This window comes from Grampus griseus, assembly GCF_964374135.1.
Source record: "Grampus griseus genome assembly, chromosome: 13".
Taxonomy (NCBI): Eukaryota; Metazoa; Chordata; class Mammalia; order Artiodactyla; family Delphinidae; genus Grampus; species Grampus griseus.
The window spans coordinates 11878320-11892953 of record NC_139007.1 but is presented as its reverse complement, the minus strand read 5'-3'; the positions used below and the strand labels follow the sequence as shown (position 1 = coordinate 11892953).

The window sequence follows — 14634 nt, the reverse complement described above, 5'->3', positions numbered from 1 at the left end:
TCTACCTTTGATCATAAGGTAATGCTTTATTGTAAATTTAAAAATATGTATTACAGCGAAAACAAAACTCTGCCCCTCCCAAATGCAAACACTCATATCTTCCCTTGACAAATGCAAACAAATTACGAAGGACACCACTTCTGCACAGAGGGAATGCCCACATTGATAAAGCCCAATGTAAAAAACCGTCAGACTTACTTTGAGATTTTTACAACACGTAGTACTCTGAGATTTTTACAACACGGTAATTCCGAACAAAGCAGCATTCCGATATCAGTGACTCATTTCATTTCTGGTTATATACCTCCATAGTTGTTCTCAAATATTTATGTTGATAGCTTACTCATTTGGTGGAAATTAATTGGAAATAGCTATCTGCTGACAACTAACACTAATGATGAATTTTTACACATAGTAATGAGTTTGGCCTGTGTGCTAGGTCAACCTGTACCCAGGTCCACTGGCTGGAGCCAATGGTTTTAATGACTTAATTCTCTGTATCAGCAGTACTCAAGACGTCACCTTTATCGGCTGTACTCATTTAAGAGTACACAGACATCTCTACCTATAGTAGTTTCAATCAACATGTTTTAATTTAAGCATTAGTATGACCAAAATCCATGAGTCTTCCCTTTCCTTTTTTTTTGGAAGCATTAGCTTCCTACTTAAATCGTATTATGAAATGAAATGGTGGTATGGACATATAACTGGAAATACATCAAGTGAAAGGAATTACAAGGGAAAAAAAGTTTTTAAAATTTTATTTTAAATATGTGTGAAAGTACCAAACAGATACAAACTCACAAACAAAACTATGCTTACCAAATCCAGCAATATCTAGGACTCCAATAAAATAGGATGATGTTTCAAAAGGAAAACACTGATTCACTCTGTTGACCACGTGATCGAAAAGATGGCTATAGACAGTCTTTGCCAAGGCATCCCGGGCGTTGTTTGCTTGCTCCACTTTCAGGGGTACCCTGTAAAAGAAGACCATACCAACAGAAATTCTTCATAGTAATATGTTGTGGAAATAATGCCATATTCCCAAGAATTAAGTACATATTCACTGTGAAGAACAAAATAAATAGTTACAAAATGTCATTCGTGAATAGAGACAGATAAACGGGGCTAAGTAGAATACTACAAGAGAATTATCTACAAGATAATTAGATTAAAAGTCATCACTGAGTAAAAGAACATTAGGCTCAAAAACTCCTTTTAACCTTAATTTATACCTCATTGTACATGCTGAATATATAAAAATATCATTCAGAGGAATAATCTTCCATGTGACTTTCTTAAATGCAAAAGAAATTGCGTTTAATTCAAGGCCACTTTAAAGGTCAGAAACTTGGTTAACACTGTTTAGGAAAAAAATGTTTACATCTTAAAATCCAAACTGTCCAACTCTACTCTTTCATATAAATAACTACACGGTACAACAGTGTTGGACACTGCAGATACAGATACACAGTCCGATGAAGAGAGGCTGCCACAGGAAAGAATTTCCAAACACTGTGCTAAATGCTGTCATAAAGCATGAGGCCCTGTGGGAACACCAGAAAAAAATTATCAAAATTTGGAAGTAACCTTAAAAGTCATTCAGGTCAGACCAATACTTGAATCCCTTCTAAACAGTGATTTTCCAACTTATATTTCTTGTAATAGAACCCTTTCCTAAAGGGACTCTTATGTGGACACGCCATACTTAAGACACAAAAAAGAACTGCTTTGGAACACAGGGGAACGGAGGACACGATTGCTGAGGACCACCCTCCTGTGCTTTTACCAGCCTTCCCTTGGGTTCCAGAAATCTCTCCAAGGAGCCACGCAACTGTAGGGCACTACTATACATCTTCCTCGCTGAGATTTTCTTCATAACTTGGAGTTGGCTTAGCAAAGAATCAGGCTAAGCATACCTTGCTAATATTTCCCAAAGTAAGAGTTACCGAATTTTCTGAGTGGTTAAAAGATCTTTTTAACCTTATTTTTCTTAATTTGTTGAAAAAATTTTGAAATATGTCACTAGAACTCACTGCCTGCCTTATTCAGCAAGCGATAGAGAGCCTGGCCTTTCCCCCCACAAGGCAGGATTTTTACAGAGCAATGAGTTAGGGAACTTACTTTATCACTGTTCCTTTGGTGCCCCCTGCTGTTGTTAGCATGACTCTTGTAGTCAAACTTACACGAAGATCATCTTGATCCAAACCCAGTAATTCAGCACAATACTCCAATGACTGAGTAGATTTATTCTTCAGATTACAGCCACCTAATGAACACATATTTCAAGTTGAAATTAATAAACATTATGTAAACCAGATTTTCAAGATGCATTTCTTAGAAGTACACTTCACTTACATGAAACTATGGACTAGACAAGGCTTAGTTGTGACTTTGAATTTCACCTCGCTTGTTCCCCGCCCTTGTCAGACACTCACACTGCCAAGGTCAGTGGGAGACCCTCACTCAGGGCAGCCCATGATACAATCCTTTCAGCCCATCAATTTTAGCCTGTCACAGTTTCATTTTTTAATGACCCTGCAAGCAAAATATACTAATGATAGATTATAATCCTTGTTAATATATTAAAATAAATCTCTGGAATAAGAGTGCCTTATCACTAAAGTCATACGACCGCAGAAAAGGAGTAATTTCAGTGGTAGACGTTGTGAGGCACTGTAGTAGGTCAGTGTGGGTGTGGACGTCTGTCTATGTGTGTGGGGGTGTGTGTGTGCACACGCATGTGCTCGTGAGGCTCGGGGACAAAGGAAGAGGGTGAGGCGGCCACGGCTATTTCCTGTACATCATATCTATAGATTTCTATTTATGGAGCTGGTTTCAAAAAGTTTTTTCTAGAAAGACAGAATACGACAGTCCTTAGACTCGGGGCTGTGATGGCTCTACAACTTACTAGCTGTGTGACCTTGAACGAGTTACTTATTCTTTCTGTACTCAGTTTCCTCACCCATATAAAGATGATAATTAACTGTACCAGCCTAATAAGGTTGTTATGAAGATTAAAAAGGCTATATACCTGAAGTGCCTGGAAGAGTGTCTGGTACATAATAAGCACTCTATGAAGGTACCGATAATTATTATCTTATTACTAGTAATACTAAAAATAATAAACATTTTATTAACATTTTTTATGGTTTAGTGCTTATAAATGATTCATTTTAAGACTAATTTCAAAATTACAAAGAATGTATGAAATCACAATGAGAATTTTATCATGACAAATTAATAAACTATTTAACAGACTGCTCTCAGGAGAAAGAAACCGTGAGATCTTATATGAATGAGGGCTTGTCAAGACAATTCATTGGGGAAAAGAACAGCTTTTCAAACAAAGTGCAGTGGGCAACTGGACATCCACATGTAAAAGAATGAAGTTGGACCCCTCCTTCACACCATACACAGAAATTAACTCAACATCAATCAAAGACCTAAAGGTAAGAGTAACACTATTAAACTCTTAGAAGAATACAGACATAAATCCTTGTCATCTTGGACCAGATAATGGCTTCCTAGATATGGCACCATAAGCAACAAAAGAAAAAACAGACAAACTGGATTTCATCAAAATGAAAAACTTTTGTGCTTCAAAGAACAGTATCCAGAAATGAAAAACACAACCCGCAGAATGAGAGAAGATATTTGCAAATTACACATCGGATAAGGAACTTGTATTTAGAACATATTAAAAAACTCTTCCCACTCAGTAATAAAAAGGCGATCCAATTAATAAGTGAGTAAAGAACATAAGTAGTCCTTCCTCAAAACAAGATATACAAATGGCCAATACAGTTGAAAATATGCTCAACACTGTGAGCCATCAGGAAAATGCAAATTAAAACCACAATGAGGTAGCACTTGGCAGGCACTAGGGCGTTAAGAATGTAAAATCCTTCAGTTACTTTGAAAGTCAATTCCTCTTAAGGTTAAATACAGAATTATCATATGACTCAGCAATTCTACTCCTAGGCATACACCCAAGAGAAATGAAAACATATGTCCACACAAAAACTTGCACACAAATGTTTATAGCAGCATAATTCATAATAGCCAAAGGTGGAAGCAACCTAAAAGTTCACCAAATAACAAATGGATAAACAAAATGTCGTATATCCATACAATGGAATATTACTCAGCAATAAAAAGAAATGATGTACTGACACATGTTAAAACATGGATGAACCTTGAAAACATTATGCTAACTGAAAGAAGCCAGTCACAAAGAGCACATATTGTATGATTCCATTGATATGAAATGCCCATGACAGGCAAATTGATAGAGACAAAGTAGAACAGTGGTTGCCTAAAGGCTAGGGATTTGGGAGGAGATGGGGTGGGGGGGTAAGGGTATGGGGTCCGTATCTGGAGTGATGAAAATATTCTAAAACTGAATATAGTGATTGTTGCACAACTCAATGTGAATTATATTTCAATAAAGCTGAAAAAAAGAATATGGGGAGAGGAATACTTAGAAGATATATTAAACCTTTAATTCTATGAAGGTAAGATTACTACTAATTTCTAGTTTATACACACACACGTTATCTAAAATTATATAACTCAAAAGGTTGATCAACAATAATTAATTCATTTAAATACTTCTCTTTTTTTTTTTTACTATTCTGCAAAGTTTCTTACACACTTCCAGGAATTATGTACGGCTAGCATAGAAAAAATTTATTTTAAAAGTTTCAAAAGGGCAAAATACTGGGAAATAACGCAAGGCTTTTTGTGTCACTCCCCTTCCAAAAAAGAACTTCTCTGAACACTTTTTACATTAGTTGTTATAATAATGTATGTTTTTGTTATGTGGAATTTTTAAAACATAGGAAGTCCCTAGAGGCATTCTTTGCATTTCCATCATGAAAAAACTTTTAAATAGCAGTGGGAGCTGTCTGAACATTTACTGAAGAATAAATTTTCTGATAAAATAATTACGAATATCCAGAGCCTTCTCAAATTGCAAGGTCATGTCAAAATTGAGTTCTCCAGGGCAGGAAAAATCAATTCTGATTAGCAAGAAACCATCTGAATCTATACGAAGGATCATAGGAAGGATGAAGATTAATATAATAAAATCTTAGCTATTAAAATAAAAACAGCCTAGTTTATTAATTCTCTGGATTCATTGCCTCATTCCAATCTGCTCTGCTTTCTGCTCATTTTCCCTTCAACAGAAGGAAGTTTGAGAAGAAAAATAAAAGATAATGTGAATATCTGCTATGTGCCTTTTGACCATTTAAGTGCTTTTCAACTAACTAGATCATGCCACATTTATGATCCTCTGTGTACATCTGCGTGTTTACCACACAGTAATAACATGAGGTGTGTGAAAATGCCACCTATCACTTCTAACAACATGTCCAAACTGTGCATTAATTTTTCTAAACTTTTTTGGATATTACTTAGAACTCCTACATGCTCCCTTGGTATAACGATGCTATAGAGCAAACGAAAGTGTATTCTAACATTCATTACATTTCAAATCCCTCAAAAAAACTAGTAACAATTTTAACGCATACTAAGAACATACCTGATTTTGCTTGGTTTTTCTTTTTGTTTCTTTTATTTTAATCTGGGAGTAATCTGCATTTTTATTTTTCTTATTCATTAAAAAACAGAGTGATTACTACATGCCAGACTTAAGTATTCACATCATTCTACAAATATTTAACTCACTTATTCCTCTTTATAACATGAGGTAAGGCCTGTTATTTATTATTCCTAGTTAACAGGTGAGGAAACCGACACACAGAGAGGTTAAGTTCCTGGCCCAAGGTCACACAGGCAGGTAACACACGGTGAAAAGCCTGGCCCAAGACCACGTGCTCTTACACACCACACTCTGATGTCACAGCACCGCGGACACTCAGTCTGAAAGACACTCAGACTGTTGACTTCCATCTGCTCAGAAGGTTCAGTGACAGGGGGCAATGAGGGGCAGTTATCACATGTACTGGAGTTAGTCAGACATGGGTCGAACCGGCTCTCACACCTACAACTTCACTAATGACCATATTACTTAAACTCCTGCACAGGTCCTACTTCTGTAAAATGGAGATAATATCCTCTACCTCATTATCTTTATTAAGTTCAGATTATGATTATGATGTTTATGATGAAATACAGTTTATGAAGGGTCTTGCACGTAGCAGACATTTTTTTTAATGTTCTTGTTCCTTCCTCTTGTGCCCTTTTCCTTATATGCAAACTACTGCTAGGAAAAAACACTTCTCATGGATTATTTCTTCATTATTTTACGAATGAAAAATCCAAGGCTTAGAGAGCTTCTGGGATCTGACACTAAAGCCCATGTTATTGACTACTATATTAAATGGTGCTTCCTATTTTTTTAAAACTCTTTTAAACAATGTATTTATGCAGGAGTCAACAATCTTTTTCTCTAAAGAGTGAGGTTTTAGGCTTTGTTGGCCATCCAGTCTCTGTCACAAGCCCAACTGCCACTACGAAAGCTGGCATAGGCAAAACATAAATAAATGTGTGTGGCTGTGTTCTAACAATACTTTATTTACAAAAACAGGCAGCTAGTCAGATCTGACCACGAGCCATAGCCTGCCAACTCCCGCATTCATGGATCAAACTGAAGATCATATAAAAAGCCTTACTATTTATGTAGAGACTGAAACAATACAGTTGAAAAGTTACTATAGTGCAGGCATTTAAATGATCTGTTCAATCTGCATCAAGTTTAACCTGTTTTCATTTCCCAGTAACAATGTATATGGGCTTTCATGTATTCAATTAACCTAATTAACCATTCCAAGTTTAGATCAATGAACCAGAAAAATGTCAAAATACCTTAAAAGATGGTAGAGAGAATTATTATGTTCACTTATTGGAAAAGATTAATATCAGTTGAAAAATTTAACCAAATATGACCCTGGTAGTCAGGATTATTTATCCTTCACAGGACGAGTTTATTCCTCATCAGTATCACTGATTTATTCAAAAAGAGCTCATAATAACTAATAATGCAGCATCCTGTAGTTGCAAGATTCATCACATAATATGGTATATTCTAAAAATGTAGGGTATTAATAAGCCTGCACACAGAGTAAATTTTCATATAACAATTAAGTGACAAACTTCTAATTTTACTCCTTTTTAAAATAAAGCAAAACAAAAAGACCACAAGAAAACAAAAAAAAAAACCTGAAGTGCTGCCGGCTTCCTCAAAATCAATATTTCCAAGGTGCAGGACACCAGCTACTACCCGGAACAGATCAAGCTTTTCTTCATCATCCAAACCAATCTTTTTCATGGCTGTGCACATTCTAATAAAATCTCCATGGTCATCTAACAAAGGATCTTTCAAGGAACCTCCCTTAAGATACTACAAAACAAGAAGACATCAATTAATTGTGGTTTACATTATTTAAGTATACTAACACAACTACACAACGTCTATTCACTATATAACATGCAAAAATAAAATGTGTCAATCATAAAACTTTAGTGTTCCAACACATTCAAAAACTGAATGACTGGGCAAAGTGTACCCAGGATTTATGTATTATTTCTTTCAATGACATGTGAATCTACAACTATCTCAGTAAAAATTTCAGTCAAAAATGGAATGAGATGTGTTCTAATTTAATTACAACTTTAATTCTAAAACTAGGACATTATATAAAAATATAAATTGAGTGAAAATGAAGGGAATATCAGCGGTTGAAATGAATCAACATGAAACCATAGGTCAAAAAGAACTGAGGTTTTAAAAAGCTGTAATAAAAATTTAAATCTGACACTTAGCATTACACTCCTTCAGGTTAACTGCCATCAACTACACCAATATTCCACAGCAGTAACCAGTGGACAGGCTAACAACAATGTTCATGGCCTGGGAATTAATTTTTAAACCTTTCTGTATTAGTATATATGAGGTAAAGTGTATTAGTAAGCATTATGCTTACGCTAAGAATTTATGCAATGACTGAAAACATTTCCGAAAAAATGAAGAGAAAATTTGCTTTCTCTCCTAAAAGAACGTGCATCTAAAGTATTCATTTACTAGAACCTATAACAAACTCAGAAGAAGGAAGAAGAAAAGTCAGCCCTGCAGAAACTAGAAGGAGGAAAAAGAAATTACTGGACACAGAAAGATAGGACTAGCAATTTTCCAGAACTTGAGAATGAATAAGTAAAATTAAACATTAGGTAACAGCATCAGAATTAACTGGCCATTAAAGACGCCCCTAGGAGATGTTTTTTTTCCTCCAGGTTGCCAACTGCTTCCCAGCTAAATTTGTAATTGCCTTTCCACACAAGTCTTTAAAATGTTTAATTATGCATGTGTAAAATTTCTGGAAAATGTCTAGACAAAGAAATTTAATTTTATTCTTAAAGAAAACAATCACATGCAGCCAAATTTAAAACAAAGCACATATCGTGCAGAATTTTTAGTCTTGCAATTGAAAGGTTACTTCATTTAAAAACTGTTTCTAATCAAATGTCAATGAATATATTGCTATCACGGCAGACTAAAAATACTGCATTCTCCTAAAAATAACACACGGCTTAAAGACATGCCAATGGAACTAGGCAAAGGATTCTAAATAGTCAAAATGATCACCTCATCCTCCTGATAAAGAAGACAATAAAAAGTAATTTAAACATATTAAATCCATTATTCACTTATATATTTTTATATATAAACCCAGTAATATGAATACGATTCCTAACAAACTATGTTGACTCTAGAATCAGAAACTGTACATTTTCTTCCTAAGATAGCACAAAGACTGCTACTCTTTGCAGGGTAAAATCCAGTTTTCTTTCCTCTCCACTCAGTTTTTTCCATGGTAAAAGATCAAATTTATATATGTATATATTTTTTCCTTTGGGATAGCTGCAGTATCCCACCAGGAAATGTCCCCATTATCTTAGTGGAAATAATACAATTTCTATATTTCAATGATGCCTTATAAAAATATAGGTTATCATAACAAAGGAAGATACCATAATAAATATTAATGTCACTTCTTAAAGTTCCAACCATGGATGTAATATAAAGTTTACAGACATCTGTGTCTAAAATGATAAATAAAATGTCAACTTAAACAAAAATTAACTGCAGACTCATCTGCTTAGAATTCAAATTAATGGGAATTTTTAGTTGCTTTCTGTTCTTTTCTATGAATATACTAAAGACATAATTCACCTCACCATTTTGAAAGTAGTCAAAAACATCTGACTCACAAATGCAGGGGCATTAAAAACCGAGTATAATAAAACCTTGTTCACTTAAATATAAGTCTTTTAATAAAATAAAAACAATATGAACTAGCCCCTATTATTAATCCTGACTTAGTGTTTCATAATTTAAGCTCCCTGAGTAAATACAACTTAATCCCACTTACTACTTAAACATTGCATATTAAAATTTATAAAAGTTGCAGTAGATTTTTAGATTAAGGACTTAATGTTTTTAAAATAATACTTAATGGTATAATTATATCTACTTACTCTTAGAAATACAATGATTTAGTAAGACCTATACATAAAACTTTTCATAATATATTACAGAAACATGATGTTTTAAAGAGAAATATTAAATAATACATAAGCATTAGTTCACAAGAATGCTCACTCTACTTATTGTCTACATCAAAGCTTACTTCAGCCTTGACACAGACAATAAATTATAAAGGACATATTTTATACTTAATCACAAATGGGTAATATGAGAGTAAGTTTCAAAAATGTCAGCAAAGGATGATTCTTAGGCAATCTGATGTCCTCATGCCGGGAAAATAACAAGAGGAGAGCAGTGCACTGAGGTCCCACCAAGACCCAGAACCTGTGGCTTCTGCAGATACCAAAAGAGGTGTAAAGTACTTCTCGGCGAGAGGTGTGGATGAGTATTTAGGTTTTTTAAGCATAAGCCTAAAAGTAAGAGATCCTGGGCTTCCCTGGTGGCGCAGTGGTTGGGAGTCCACCTGCCGATGCAGGGGACACGGGTTCGTGCCCCGGTCTGGGAAGATCCCACGTGCCGCGGAGCGGCTGGGCCTGTGAGCCGTGGCCGCTGGGCCTGCGCGTCCGGAGCCTGTGCTCCTTGATGGGAGAGGCCATAGCAGTGAGAGGCCCGCGTACGGCAAAAAAAAAAACAAAAACCAAAGTAAGAGATCTTACTTGGTTTCCAAAATAAAAAATAGAATACATCTTTCAGCACAATTTTTTTGTATTAAAGATTATAATTTTTTTTTAAAGGTTACTTTACCTCAGGACTTTTTCGGTTCTGTAAAATGTGTTTGTCAGTTTCTTTGTTAGCAAAGTATCTAGTGCAGCCTCGGTTTAAATACTAGGACAAAGAAATTTAAAATATAATTAACAAATATGATCCACAGGAAAATGATACAAAAGAAAACACAACTTATCAAATAGTGCTAACGCTAAAGAATTTCTAAACATAACCTGAGTATCATTTAATCTCTCAATTAAAATCAATACTTCTATATACCATAAACATTTCATTCCTACTAATCACAGCAGGGATGGTGAAAATCCTAACCTGAAAATAGATTAAATTACATGATTAACATAAAAACCAATACCATAAAGCTTTCCTATTTTTCTAAGGTAGCAATTTTTTTAAAATATGTATCTCCAGTTTATTTATTCATTTTTAACATCTTTATTGAGTATAATTGCTTTACAGTGTTCTGTCAGTTTCTGCTGTATAACAAAGTGAATCAGCTATATGCATACGTGTATCCCCATATCCCATCCCTCTTGTGTCTCCCTCCCACCCTCCCTATCCCACCCCTCTAAGTGGTCACAAAGCACCGAGCGGATCTCCCTGTGCTATTCGGCTGCGTCCCACTAGCTATCTATTTTACATTTGGTAGCGTATATATGTCCATGCCACTCCCTCACTTCGTCCCAGTTAACCCTTCCCCCTCCCCATGTCCTCAAGTCCGTTCTCTCTGTCTGTGTCTTTATTCCTGTCCTGCCCTTAGGTTCATCAGAACCATTTTTTTTTTAGATTCCATATGTATGTTTTAGCATACGGTATTTGTTTTTCTCTTTCTGACTTACTTCACTCTGTATGACAGACCCTAGGTCCATCCACCTCACTACAAATAACTCAATTCTGTTTCTTTTTGTGGCTGAGTAATATTCCATTGTATATATGTGCCACATCTTCTTTATCCATTCATCTGTAGATGCACACTTAGGTTGCTTCCATGTACTGGCTATTGTAAATACTGCTGCAGTGAACTACGTGGTACATGACTCTTTTTGAATTGTGGCTTTATCAGGGTACATGCCCAGTAGTCGGATTGCTGGGTCATATGGTAGTTCTATTTGTAGTTTTTGAAGGAACCTCCATACTGTTCTCCATAGTGGCTGTATCAATTTACATTCCCACCAACAGTGCAAAAGGGTTCCCTTTTCTCCACACCCTCTCCAGCATTTATTGTTTCTAGACTTTTTGATGATGGCCATTCTGACCAATGTGAGGTGATACCTCATTGTAGTTTTGATTTGCATTTCTCTAATGATTAGTGATGTTGAGCATCCTTTCATGTGTTTGTTGGCAATCTGCAGTATCTTCTTTGGAGAAATGTCTATTTGGATCTTCTACCCATTTTTGGATTGGGTTGTTTTTTTGATATTGAGCTACATTAGCTGCTTGTGTATTTTGGAGATTAATCCTTTGTCAGTTGCTTCGTTTGCAAATATTTTCTCCCATTCTGAGGATTGTCTTTTCATCTTCTTTATGGTTTCCTTTGCTGTGAAAAACCTTTTAAGTTTCATTAGGTCCCATTTGTTTATTTTTGTTTTTATTTCCATTTCTGTAGGAGGTGGGTCAAAAAGGATCTTGCTGTGATTTATGTCATAGAGCGTTCTGCCTATGTTTTCCTCTAAGAGTTTTATAGTGTCTGGGCTTACATTTAGGTCTTTAATCCATTTGGAGTTTATTTTTGTGTATGGTGTTAAGAAGTGTTCTAATTTCATTCTTTTACATGTAGCTGTTCAGTTTTCCCAGCACCACTTACTGAAGAGGCTGGCTTTTCTCCATTGTATATTCTTGCCTCCTTTATCAAAAATAAGGTGACCATATGTGCATGAGTTTATCTCTGGGCTTTCAATCCTGTTCCATTGATCTATATTTCTGTTTTTGTGCCAGTACCATACTGTCTTCATTACTGTAGCTTTGTAGTATAGTCTGAAGTCCAGGAGCCTGATTCCTCCAGCTCCGTTTTTCCTTCTCAACATTGCTTTGGCTATTCGGGGTCTTTTGTGTTTCCAAACAAATTGTGCAATTTTTTGTTCTAGTTCTGTGAAAAATGCCATTGGTAGTTTGATGGGGATTGCAGTGAATCTGTAGATTGCTTTGGGTAGTATAGTCATTTTCACAATGTGGATTCTTCCAATCCAAGAACATGGTATATCTTGTATAATCTTTAATTTCTTTCAACAGTGTCTGATAGTTTTCTGCATACAGGTCTTTTGTCTCCTTAGGTAGGTTTATTCCTAGGTATTTTATTCTTTTTGTTGCAATGGTAAATGGGAGTGTTTCCTTAATTTCTCTTTCAGATATTTCATCATTAGTGTACAGGAATGCAAGAGATCTCTGTGCATTAAGTTTTTATTCTGCTACATTACCAAATTCATTGATTAGCTCTAGTAGTTTTCTGGTAGCATCTTTAGGATTCGCTATATATAGTATCATGTCATCTGCAAACAGTGACAGTTTTACTTCTTCTTTTCCGATTTGGATTCCTTTTTATTTCTTTTTCTTCTCTGATTGCCGTGGCTAAAGCCTCCAAAACTATGTTGAATAATGGTGGTGAGAGTGGGCAACCTTGTCTTCTTGCTGATCTTAGAGGAAATGGTTACAGTTTTTCACCATTGAGAATGATGTCGACTGTGGGTTATATATGGCCTTTATTATGTTGAGTTAGGTTCCCTCTATGCCTACTTTCTGGAGAGTTTTTATCATAAATGGGTGTTGAATTTTGTCAAAAGCTTTTTCTGCATCTATTGAGATGATCATATGGTTTTTATTCTTCAATTTGTTAATATGGGGTATCACATTGATTGATTTGCATATATATATATATATTTTTTTTTAAATGGGTAATGAGAGCTCTTCCATCTTGTAATTGTTCCCTAGGGTGTATTTTACAAAACTGGGTGATTTTTAGTATGCTCCTTGAAAAAGAAAGAAGTTTTTTGTTGTTGTTGTTTGTTTGTTTGTTTAAAAGATGTTGGGGGTAGGAGTTTATTAATTAATTTATTTATTTTTGCTGTGTTGGGTCTTTGTTTCTGTGCAAGGGCTTTCTCTAGTTGTGGCAAGCAGGGGCCACTCATTGCGGTGCGTGGGCATCTCACTATCGAGGCCTCTCCTGTTGTGGAGCACAGGCTCCAGATGCGCAGGCTCAGTAGTTGTGGCTCACAGGCCCACTTGCTCCGCGGCATGTGGGATCTTCCCAGACCAGGGCTCGAACCCGTGTCCCCTGCACTAGCAGGCAGATTCTCAACCACTGCACCACCAGGGAAGCCCGATTTGCATATAATGAAGAAACCTTGCACTCCTGGGATAAACCCCACTTGATCACAGTGTATGATCCTTTTAATGTGCTGTTGGATTCTGTTTGCTAGTATTTTGTTGAGGATTTTTGCATCTAAGTTCATCAGAGATTCTGGCCTGTAGTTTCCTTTTTGTGTGACATCTTTGTCTGGTTTTGGTATCAGGGTGATTGTGGCCTCATAGAATGAGTTTGGGAGTGTTCCTCCCTCTGCTATATTTTGGAAGAGTTTGAGAAGGATAGGTGTTAGCTCGTCTCTAAATGTTTGATAGAATTCACCTGTAAAGCCATCTGGTCCTGGACTTTTGTTTGTTGGAAGGTTTTTAATCACTGTTTCAATTTCAGTGCTTGTGACTGGTCTGTTCATATTTTCTATGTCTTCCTAGTTCAGTCTCGGAAGGTTGCGCTTCTGTAAGAATTCGTCCATTTCTTCCAGGTTGTCCATTTTATTGGCAAGAGTTGCTTGTAGTAATCTCTCATGATCCTTTGTATTTCTGCAGTGTCAGATGTTACTTCTCCTTTTTCATTTCTAATTCTGTTGATTTGAGTCTTCTCCCTTTTTTTCTTGATGAGTCTGGCTAATCGTTTATCAATTTTATCTTCTCAAAGAAGCAGCTTTTAGTTTTACTGATCTTTGCTATTGTTTCCTTCATTTCTTTTTCATTTATTTCTGATCTGATCTTTATGATTTCTTTCCTTCTGCTAACTTTGGGGGTTTTTTGTTCTTCTTGCTCTAATTGCTTTAGGTGTAAGGTTAGGTGTTTATTTGATATTTTTCTGTTTCTTGAGGTAGGACTGTATTGCTATAAACTTCCCTCTTAGAACTGCTTTTGCTGCATCCCACAGGTTTTGGGTTGTCGTGTTTTCATTGTCATTTGTTTCTAGGTATTTTCTGATTTCCTCTTTGATTTCTTCAGTGACCTCTTGGTTATTTAGTAGCGTATTTTTTGGCCTCCCTGTGTTTGTATTTTTTACAGTATTTTCCTGTAATTGATATCTAGTCTCATAGTGTTGTGGTAGGAAAAGATACTTGATACGATTTCAGTTTTCTTAA

At 35.7% G+C, this 14634-nt stretch overlaps 1 protein-coding gene across 1 annotated transcript in view; it reads right to left on the bottom strand.

The window, feature by feature from the left end:
• Positions 1-14634, bottom strand: part of MYO6 (myosin VI) — a 108001-nt gene that overhangs the window by 45763 nt on the left and 47604 nt on the right. The window contains exons 10-13 of the mRNA XM_082669164.1: positions 10262-10342; positions 7192-7372; positions 2128-2272; positions 823-980 (exon numbers count right to left, since the gene is read on the bottom strand). Coding sequence (XP_082525290.1) covers positions 823-980; positions 2128-2272; positions 7192-7372; positions 10262-10342 — 565 coding nt within the window. The remainder of the gene's footprint in view (positions 1-822; positions 981-2127; positions 2273-7191; positions 7373-10261; positions 10343-14634) is intronic.